The 11233-nt window shown below is 43.2% G+C and overlaps 1 protein-coding gene across 12 annotated transcripts in view; it reads right to left on the bottom strand.

Annotated features, from left to right (window-relative positions):
- Positions 1 to 11233, bottom strand: part of DDB2 (damage specific DNA binding protein 2) — a 39701-nt gene that overhangs the window by 1854 nt on the left and 26614 nt on the right. For 4 of the 12 annotated variants that reach the window (XM_072758927.1, XM_072758929.1, XM_072758926.1 and 1 more), the window contains 4 exons: positions 2881 to 3026; positions 1480 to 1579; positions 1215 to 1392; positions 562 to 704 (listed from right to left, as the gene is read on the bottom strand). The exons of 1 other annotated variant lie outside the window; for it this stretch is intronic. In XM_072758927.1, coding sequence (XP_072615028.1) covers positions 562 to 704; positions 1215 to 1392; positions 1480 to 1579; positions 2881 to 3026 — 567 coding nt within the window. Of the gene's footprint in view, positions 1 to 100; positions 317 to 561; positions 705 to 1214; positions 1580 to 2880; positions 3027 to 11233 lie in introns of all 12 variants that reach the window. 7 more of the 12 variants (XM_072758928.1, XM_072758925.1, XM_026004041.2 and 4 more) reach the window with 3 other exon arrangements.

Below are 11233 nucleotides of genomic sequence, written 5' to 3'. Positions count from 1 at the left end.
GTTTTAAGAATACCGATTCTTCCAATAACCCTGTCAGCCAGGTACTATTACTGCATTTTTAGAGATGAGGAAACTGAGATCCAAAACCCAAGCAGCTTACCGAAGGACTCCAACCAGGGGTGTTGGCCTGCCTTGACAGAGAAGTACAGGCGTGACCCCTGGAGTTCTGAAGAGGGACTGTAGTGTTCGAAAAGAACAGAAACCAGGAGAGCAGAGGAGTGGGTCTGGGGCATGGGCGGGAAGGGATCCGAAGACTTAAAGACCATCAGTGTTGGGGGCCGAGGTCAGCCAGTGGGCCAGCAGCACATGCAGGTAACTGGAAGGGAGGGCAGAACAGGGGGACAAGTAGGTTGAGCAGAAAAAAAAAAAAAAAAAACAGGGAAAGAGCTTCTGGGAGACACAACCCAGCAAAGCGGGATCTCAGAATGGGGACAGAAATTGCAGAAAGGCCAGGGGAGAAGAGACTGTTTCGTGTGGGTGCAGGATGAGATCTGGCCTTTCCCTACCTCGGGCAGACCCGGTCCATCCCCACAATCACAGCTCCCTGCCTCCATCACTTACCTTGATGGGTGTCAGGTGCTGGAAGTGGCGGTGAGGGTGTGGGATCAGGCTTGGGGGATAGTCCCACTGGGAGGCTGAGTAAACCCGGAGCTCACTCTTCTGGTCAGTGGTCAAGAGCTGGGCTCCATCAGGACTGAAACAGGCTGGCAAGTGAAAAGCCCCAGAGCTGGAGAGAGCACAGGCCTTCCCCCACAGGGGTGCCCTCTCTCCCACTCCTGTCTGGACAGGGGTGGAAGGGAAGAGGTGAATCTGGGCTGTGAACAAAAATATTCTAGAAACTTGGGGCGCCAAGGTAGCTCAGTTGGTTAAGTAGCTGACTCTTGATATTGGCTCAGGTCATGATCTCAGCATCCTGGGATTGAGCCCCACATTGGGGCTCCTTGCTCAGCAGGGAATCTGCTTGTCCCTTTCCCCCTGCCCCTCCTCCCACTCGCACTCTCCAAATAAAATAAATCTTAGAAAAACAACAACCATTCTAAAAACTTAGCAGCTGTTGGAGGCAGCTAGAATCAGGAATTTTCCAAGACACCAACTTGGCTGATGATCTCAGGGTAGAGGTTTGACCTAGCAGCTTCTAAATATTGAGGGGAGAAATCCCAGTAGTGGTAGGATAGGCAGGTTCTACAGGAAGGATGAGGTCTGGTATATCACACCTGCATTGACAGGATGGCTATGCGGCAGCGAGTGAAGGAAGCTGGATTTCCCTCTAACCTGGCGCAGGTCCCAGATTTTCACTGTTTGATCTACGGAGGCTGTGGCCAGGAACCAATCACAGCATGGGTTCAGGGCCACGTGGGTCACTTTCTTTTTGTGCATTCTCAGATTCCAGAGCTGCAGAGAAGGGCTCAGTTCAGGTGGGGCGCAGGGAGGCCAGGTGCAAGGGACAGAAAGGGGGGAACTGGGCTCCAGAGAACGCACCTCCCTGCCATCCATGTTGAGTAGGATCACGTGCCCCACATTGTCTCCTGTGACCACCATTCGGCTTCTGGCAGACACATCCAGGCTGCAAAACCAGAAGCTGGAGGGAGAAACTGTGCTGTAAGATTCTTGGGGACAGAGGCAAGGTCCACTCATTCTTTTGCCGCTCTAGTGTCTTAATGTACAGTGGATGTCTGATCAGTATTTGCTGAACGAATAACTGTCTTGCCACAGATTCCCAGTGAGGAACACTCAGAGTTGTCTACCATGCAGAGGGGATGGGTGTGACGGGGCTCAGAAATGTGTCCATTTACTCAGCTAGTAAGAGTCCTCCAAGCAGCCGAAGCTCAGAGCCATAAAGCAAATCCCCAGGCTAGCCTGCCCCCTATAGCCCTGGGTTCTGAGGAACATTTGTTTATTGCTCTCTCCCTTCACTCTCTACTCTGGGCCACAGGAGATGACAAACCAAACAGGGACTGCTGCCCAGCTCAGTTCCGCTGGTTGGTGAGAAAGGAACTTCTGCCCCCTTCTGAGCATTTAGGGGAAAAAGCATACACAAGTTTCAGAGCTCTGTCTTGCTCTTTTGTGTCTCAGACTACCTGAGGTTGAAGGGATTGGGCTGGGATCCTAAAACCCAGCCAGGAGAGCTCAGATTCATATTTTTTTTTCTCTCAAACATTCAGATCCTTGCCACAGTGCTTTTTGTATCCCTTACAAGTATCTTTCAGAGGGAGGGTTTCTTATGGAAGAATAACATGGAGCTGAGTCTGATGGGATCATCACCTGATTGTGTTATTCTGACCTCTGTGGGGCCACCCAGGATAATGTCCAGTGCTAGTTAGACACCCCCCCAACCCCCCAGATTCTTTAGAGAACAGTAAGAGTCCTGTCTCTGTCTAGAAATCCAAGTGACGCGCATTTTGTATATTCTCCAGCCACTTGCCCTTCGGGTGTCTAACATGCTCTGCGGACGCAATCCTATCCCATTAAGCTTCCATCCAGCAACTGGTTGCCTCATTGCACCCCAGTGATGTAGGGAATGAAGTCTTAAATTCTTAGTCCCTGCTCCAACTGCTAAGTGGCTCTCTGGGCCAATGCCACGTTGACTAGTGAGAATTAAGGTCTCGTCTAATACAAGAACGCCTTGCAGAAGAGCCGAAGCCCTTCCCTCGCTGAGAAGAGCGGAGGCTCGAGACCACCTCACTGAAGCAGCAAGGCACCTGGGACGGGGAGGAGCAGCCAAGGAAACTCTCAGATAGAGAGGGGTGGGCGGAAAGCGGCTCCACTACCTGGCAGTTCTTCCCTATGCCAGGTCTGAGGAACACACATGAGATACACATGCTCTCAGCAGAACTACACTGAGCGCCTAGAAGCCCTTTCCCTCCTTGTGAGGCTACTCACTTGCAGGTGCCTGAGCTGGTAAAAACTCGCAGAGTGTTGCCTTTAAAGTCTTGCAGCCTAGTTGTTCCCTCCATTGAGGAGGTGAAAAACTGGTTGGTATCAAGAGGGTTAAACTTCAGCCCAGTGATGCTCCCTCCAGCTCCAATCTAACACAAGGAAGAGAAAAGCCAGTGAGTGACCATGGCCCAGGAGGTTAGGCAGCACGTGGGGCCAGGCCAGCTGAGAGGCCTGTACACGGGGATGCATTCCGTGATGGCTCTTTATTAAGATCTTCGTTTTAATTGGATTCTTAACGAATTAACATATGGTTTTTAGAATATAGTTCTATGAATTTGAACACACAGTAGAGATTTGAATCCCCACTACCCAAACTGGGATGCAGAACCATTCCATCGCTCAAGAATCTCCCTTGTGTTCTCTGGTCATAGTCCCACTCTCACCTGTAACCTCTGGCTACCAAGGATCTGTTCTCCATCATGCTGTGGTTTTGCCTTTAATAGACTGTCATAGAAATGAATGCCTATAGTAGGCATCCTTTTGTGACCGGCATCTTTCATCTCACTCAGCATCAAGCCCCCGGAGATGCAGCCACATGGCCGTGTGTACCCATCGCTTATTTCATTTTACTGCTCAACACTGCATTATGTGGGTGCACCACAGTTTGTTTATTGCCCAGTGCTCTTTAGGAGAGCTTCCGGGATACCTGGGTGGCTCAGTTGGTTAAGCATCTGCCTTTGGCTCAGGTCATGATCCCAGGGTCCTAGGATTAGGCCCCATGTTGGGCTCCCTGCTCAGCGGGGAGTCTGCTTCTCCCTCTGCCACTCTCCCTGCTCGTGCACATGTGCTTGCTCTCTCTGGCTCAAAAATAAAAATCTTAAACAAAAACCAGAAGAGCTTCAGCTCCAAACAGTGCCTGGATTAGGAGGGCAGGAGTCAGATCTGAGTTCCTTCCTATTTTTTCCAGATGTCCCAGACAAGGATGATGTAAACGGTCATGAGATAACATCAATAACATACTCTCATTAAATGCTTATTATACATCAGACACAGTTTTAAGAACTTTACAACCTCAAGAGCTCCGTCTCCACTTCTTATGCTGATGCTATCCTAGCCTCATAGATTATGAGGCCTCTGATGCAACATCCACTTATCTCACTCAGCATGCTCACTGGCAAGTTCCATCCCCTCTACAAAGCATTCTAACCTGTGCCCGTGGTCCACCGAACCCTTGCTGCTGTGATCACCATCTGCTCCCAACATTTTAGTCCTGTGCTCACCCAGGTTTCATTGTGTCTGTTCTTAAACCTGTATATGCCCATTGAACTTTTTTTTGTAGTTATGTAATTTAATTAAATATGTAACTTTATTACATGTCATTTATTAACCGTTTCTTAAAGATTTAAACATTTCAATGAGGGATCCCTGGGTGGCACAGTGGTTTAGCGCCTGCCTTTGGCCCAGGGTGTGATCCTAGAGACCCGGGATCAAATCCCACGTCGGGCTCCCGGTGCATGAAGCCTGCTTCTCCCTCTGCCTATGTCTCTGCCTCTCTTTCTCTCTCTCTCTCTGTGTGACTATCATAAATAAATAAAAATTAAAAAGAAAACATTTCAATGAAACATTTAAGCATTTACTTAAACATGTAGCTTAATTAAACTGAGGAAATATGTGCAAAAAAGACCACTGTTATTTCTATGAAAGCCACGTTGAATACTTGGGAAAAACTAGATAAAAGTGAGTTGCTAAAGATAACAGTTGTCAAATTACGCATAGGTGAGATACTTATAAACACTTATGGTGGGAAATAAAACTTGAAGAATCTGCAATCAGATTGCTTCATAACTGCCTTTAAATTGTCTCCACGGGACGCCTGGGTGGCTCAGTCAGGCATCTGACTGGTTTCAGCTCAGGTCAGGATCTCATGGGTCATGGGATCAAGCTCTGTGCTGGGCTCTGTGCTTAGTGGGGAGTCGGCTTGGAGATTCTCTCCCTTTGCCCTACTCACATATTCTGTCTCTCTCTCAAAGATTTTATTCATTGGAGAGAGAGCATGAGCAGGGGGAGAGGCAGAGGGAGAGGGAGAAGCAGATTCCCCATGAGCAGGGAGCCCGCCATGGGACTCGATCCTAAGACCCTGGGATCACGACCTGAGCTAAAGGCAGACACTTAACCATCTGAGCCACCCAGACGCCCCAATAAATAAATCTTTAAAAAAAATTATGCTCCATTTTAGAGAAAGGGAAACTAGACCCTATAAAGAATACATTTAAAATATATATATATGTTATAGGTGTGGTTTATGTAAGACCAGTTGAGCCTTACTCCCCGAAAAGGCCTAGTCCTATGTCAGCATCAGTAATAAACACATAAACGTTTTGGATTAAAATGCATTTTTGGGGACACCTGGGTGGCTCAGCGGTTGAGCATCTGCCTTTGGCTCAGGATGTGATCCTGGGGTCCTGGAATTGAGTCCCACATCGGGCTCCCCCGAGGGAGCCTGCTTCTCCCTCTGCCTGTGTCTCTGCCTCTTTCTGTGTCTCTCATGAATAAATGAATAAAATCTTAAAAATAATAAAATGCATTTGTGTTCTTATAGTAAGGGTAGACAAGACGTTACAATCAACTTGTATACTGAGTAGGAAGATTAAAACATGGGTAAAGTCTGATAAATATATTGGAGACTTCCAACACCAGGATGGTGTTTAGCTCATGTTGGGCCAGCTTTCTGCTGAGAACTAGAAAAGGGAAACAAAATCTATGTCTTTAAAGAAAAGTTTCTAAAGTCAACAGAGAGCTACAAAGGCATCAGGGATTTGAAGACCAACGTCCTAGAGAGCAGGGAGCAGCAGAAAAGCAGGCCTGACTTTTCGATGTTGCATTTCCCTTTGAGGCCCATGCGGGGCAGAAAGCTGCGGCTTTGAAGCCAAGGAACCACACTGCAGAGAAGCTGAATGGGAAGGGGGGAGGGGTGCTCATGGCTGAGAAGCTGGGCTGAGGTTTCACCAAGTCTCATAGGGCAAGAGGGGCAGAAATGGAGTTCTGTGGGGCAGAGGTCTTGGAAGAAATCTAGCTTTTAGTTAGGATCCCTAACACACTATAGAAGACGGCACTGGAAATAGCCTGACCCTCACAAAGGCTGATGTCCAGATTCAAATCATTTCAATCTCATTGGATTAAGATGATCTGATTCCGCCCTACCTGCCTGTCAAAGGGGGGAAAAAGAAAGGTCTCTGGAGGAAAATACCACCACTCAAAACTCCAAATTATCTCTGAAAGTTTTCATATGCAATACCTGGTACTAAATCTAAAATCACCCAACATACCAGAATATAAGGCCAAATAACCAGAAACTAAGAGAAAGAAACAATATTTGAAAGACACAGGAGATTCAGATGTTAGAGCTATTAAATACAGGCTTTAAAATATTGTGATTAGAGCAGCCCCAGTGGCTCAGCGGTTTAGCGCCACCTTCAGCCCGGGGTGTGATCCTGGAGACCCAGGATCGAGTCTCCCGTCAGGCTCCCTGCATGGAGCCTGCTTCTCCCTCTGCCTCTCTCTGTATCTGTCATGAATAAATAAATTAAAAATCATAAATAAATAAATAAAATAAAATAAAATAAAATAAAATAAAATAAAATAAAATAAAATAAAATAAAATAAAATAAAATATTGTGATTAGGGGTGCCTGGGTAGCTCAGTTGGGAAAGCATCTGCCTTCAGCTTGGGTCATGATCTGATCCCAGGGTCCTAGGATCAAGCCCCACATTGTGCTCCCTGCTCAGCAGGGAGCCTACTTCTCCCTCTACCTCTGCTTGCTGCTCCCCTTGTACTCTCTCTCTCTCTCTCTGTTGAATAAATACAGTCTTAAAAACATATTATTACTATACATTAAAAAAAAAAAAAAAAGACCTGGGTTGCCTGGGTGGCTCAGTTGGTTAAGCATCTATCTGCCTTTGGCTCAGGTCATGATCCCAGGGTCCTGGGATTGAGCCCTACATCAAGCTCCCTCTCAGCCGGGAGCCTGCTTCTCCTTCTGCCTCTGCCCCCCGCACCGCCCCCCCCCCCCCCCAATGCGTGTGCATGTGCTCTCTTTCAAATAAATAAAATCTTTTTTTTTTTAATTTTTTTTTTTATTTATTTATGATAGTCACAGAGAGAGAGGAGAGAGAGAGAGAGAGAGAGAGAGGCAGACACACAGGCAGAGGGAGAAGCAGGCTCCATGCACCGGAAGCCCGACGTGGGATTCGATCCGGGGTCTCCAGGATCGCGCCCTGGGCCAAAGGCAGGCGCCAAACCACTGCGCCACCCAGGGATCCCTCAAATAAATAAAATCTTAAAAATAAAAATAGACCTAACTTAAAAGTGGACAAAAGGTTTGAACACACAGTTTTCCAAAGATACGCAAATGGTTAGGAGCATAGAAAATGCTCAACATCATTAGTCATCTTAAGATACTATTTCGTACCCACTTGGATGGCTATAATAAAAAAGATGGACAATAACAAGTGGTGACAAGACAACACCTAAAATGGGAAAAAATATTTGCAAATGATATCTGAAAAGAAGTTAATACCAAAAATATATAAGGAGTTCAATGGCAAAAAACCACCCCCAAATAACCTAATTAAAAACTGGTCAAAGGACCCTAAATTGGGATTTCTCCAAAGAAGATATACTAATGGCCAACAGGCATATGAAAAGGTGCTCAACGTCACTAATCCTGACATCAGGGAAATGCAAATCAAAACCACAATGAGCCATCACCTTACATTTGTTAGGATGGCTATTATCAAAACAACAAAAGATAACAGGTATTAGCAAGGGTGCGGAGAAAAAGGTACTCTTGTATTCTGTTAATGGAAATGTAAATTGGCAGAGGCACTGTGGAAAACAGTATGGAAGTTCCTTGGAAAATTTAGAAATACCATTTGATTCATTAATCCCACTTCTGGGTATATAGCCAAAGGAAATGAAATGAGCTTCTTAACATGTTATCCTCCCTCCTGTGTTCACTGTAGCTATTCACAATAGCCAAGATAGGAAAACAACCTCAGTGTTTGTAGACAGGTGAAGGGATAAAGAAAATGTAGTATGTATATATAATAGAATATACTGAGCCTTTAAAAAGAAGCAAATCCTGCCATTTGTGACAACCAGGATGAACCAGGAGGATGTTACGCTAAGTAAAATAAGTCAGACACATAAAGACAAATACTGCATGATTTCACTTATACATGGACTCTACAGACGTGTAACTCATAAAAGCTGAGAGTAGAATGGTGGTTTCCAGGGGCCTGGGGATGGAGGAAATGAGGTGATGTTGGTCAAAGGGACAAAGTGTCAATTATGTAGGATAAATAAGCTCCAGAGATCTAATGTACAGCATGGTGACTTATAGTTAATAATACTGTATTGTCTATTTGAAATTTACTAAAAGAGTTGATCTTAAGTGTCCCAGAACATATACACAAGGTCATATGTGAAATGACGAATATAACTAGCTTGACTGTGGTCATCATTTGCAATGCACACATGTTAAAATTCACACTGTATGCTTTAAATATGTACAATTTTTATTTGTCAATTATATCTCAATAAAGCTGGAAAAGAACATATGCATGGTTAAGGATATGGAGAATTTGAAGCCCTCCTATGTTGTTGGCGGGAATGTGAAATGGAGTCGTCATTCTGGAAAATGGTTTGGCAGTTCCTCAAAAACTTAAAATATGTCCCAGCAATTCCACTCCTAGACATACACCCAAGAGAAATGAATATGTCTGTTCACATGAAAACTGGTACACAAATATTCACAGAAGCATCCATAATAAAAGGCTAAAATCAATGCCTCAAAACATCCATCTCAAGAAGTTGTGAAAGTAATAGGAAAAGAAAGTAGGAGGGGGTGCCTGGGTGGCTCAGTCAGTTGAGCATCTGACTCTTGATTTTGTCTGGGGTCAGGATCTCAGGGTTGTGGGATGGAGCCCCATGAAAGGCTCTGAACTCAGTGTAGAGTCTGCTTGTCCCTCTCCCTCTGCTCTTCCTCCCACTCTCTCTCTTCTAAAATGAATAAATAAAATCTTAAAAACAGAAAGTAGGAGAAAAAAGAAATTAATGAAACAAAACAAATATACTGTGAGAGAATTAACAAACAAAAGTTGGGGGGTGCTTGGCTGGCTCTATCAGTAGAGTACATGACTCTTGATCTCAGGGTCAGGGTTCAAGCTCTACATTGGGCATGGAGCCTACTTTAAAAAAAAATATTGGTTCAATGAGAAGACTAATAAAATTGATAAATCCCTGGTGAGACTGACCAAACGGAAGTCACGAATTACTAATGTAATAGATCAAAAAAAAGGACATCAGTATAAATCCTAAACATTTTAAACAGTTACAAAAGGATATAATAAGCAATCTTACACCAATAAATTTGAAAACTTAGATGAAATGGGCAAATTTCTTAGATAAATACAAACTTGCCAAACTGATAGAAGATTTAAGAGAAAATTTGGGATAGTCTGACATCTATAACAACATTGTATTCACAACTAAAGACTTTCTTGCAAAGTAAATTCCAGATCCTGGTAGATCCATTGCTGAATATACTAAACATTTAAGGAAGAAATATTATCAGTCTTTTTTTTTTTTAATTTTGTTTTCCAACTATTTCAAATTCTTAGAAAAGTTGCAAAAATTGCACAAAGAACTGCATTTCTGAAAAAAAGGAAAAAAAACCAAACTGCTTTTCTGAAATCATTTGATAATGAATTGCCTACATAATATCCCATCACCCTTGTATTTCCTACAAGAACATTCTCCTATGTAACCACAGTAAGACCATCAAAACTTAGGGATATCTAAAGTAGTTCAAATTCATAGAAACAGAAAGTGTAATTGTGGTTGCCAAGCGCTGAGGGTAGGGAAAAAAAGGAACTTATTCAGTGGGTATACAGTTTCAGCTTTACATGAAGAAAAAGTTCTACAGTTCTGCTATACAATAAAATGAATATGGTTAACACTACTGTATACTTAATAATGGTTCAGTGTTGTGCTTTTACAAGTTTTTTTTTTTTTTAAGATTTTATTTATTTATTCATAAGAGAGAGAGAGAGAGGCAGAGACATAGGCAGAGGGAGAAGCAGGCTCCATGCAGGGAGCTTGATGTGGGACTTGATCCTGGGTCTTCAGGATCAGGCCCTGGGCTGAAGGCGAAGCAATATTACTTGCTAGAGATATAACTAGAAAGGTTAAAAAAAGGGTGGGGGAGAAAATTTAAATGAAAAATGTGAATATAATAAATTAAAACAAACATACAAAATCAATCAATGTAGGTGCCTGGGTGGCTCAGTTGGTTAAGCAGCTTTCAGCTCAGATCATGATCTCAGGGTCATGGGATCAAGCCTCCGTGGCAGGCTCCCTGCTTGGTGGGGAATCAGCTCCTCCCTCTCCCTCAGCCCCTACTGACTTCTCATGCTCTCTCTCAATAAATAAAATCTTAAAAAAAAAAAAAAATCAGTGTAGCTTATCACATTAGCAGAATAAAGGGGAAACATCATATACTGATCTCAAGAGATACAAAAAAGTATTTGATGAAATTCCATTATCATTCATGATAAGAACTTTTGGTAATTTATTTTATTTAGAAGTAAAAGGAGAACTTCCAGAGTCTGATAAAGGATATTCAAAAACAGACAAGGTTTAAAATATAAACAATCTCCCATGTATATACCCAAAAGAAGTTTCAAACAAAAACTTGTGCATGAACATTCACAGCAGCTGTATTCATAACAGCAAAAGGTGAAAACAACCCAAACACCCATCAACAGATGAATGGATAAGGAAAATATGGCATAGCCATATGATGGATTGTCATTAAGCCATAAAAAGGAATGAAGAACTGTTACATGCTACAACAAGGATGAAACTTGAAGACATTATGCTAAACGAAAGGAGTCAAACCCAAAAGGACAAATATTGTGTGATTCCATTTAGAGAACATACTTAGAAATAGTCAAATTCATAGAGACAGAAAGCAGGTTAGTGGCTCTAAGGGAGGGTAATAGAAAGTTATTGATTAATGGATACAGAGTTTTATTTTGGGATGACGAAAAAGTTTTGCAGATGGTTGGTGGTGATAGCAGCAGAACAATGTGAATGTTCTTAATTGTACACTTAAAATGGCTATGATGGGAGGATGCCTGGTTGGCTCAGTTGGAAGAGCATGTGATTTTTTTTTTTTTTTTTTAGAGCATGTGATTCTTGATCTTGGGGTTGTGGGTTCAGCTGTGTGTAGAGATTACTAAAACAACATCAAAAACCCTTAAAATTGGTTAAAATGGTAAATTATATGTTATAT

This window comes from Vulpes vulpes, chromosome 5, assembly GCF_048418805.1.
Source record: "Vulpes vulpes isolate BD-2025 chromosome 5, VulVul3, whole genome shotgun sequence".
Taxonomy (NCBI): domain Eukaryota; kingdom Metazoa; phylum Chordata; class Mammalia; order Carnivora; family Canidae; genus Vulpes; species Vulpes vulpes.
This window is presented reverse-complemented; position numbering and strand designations above follow the sequence as displayed.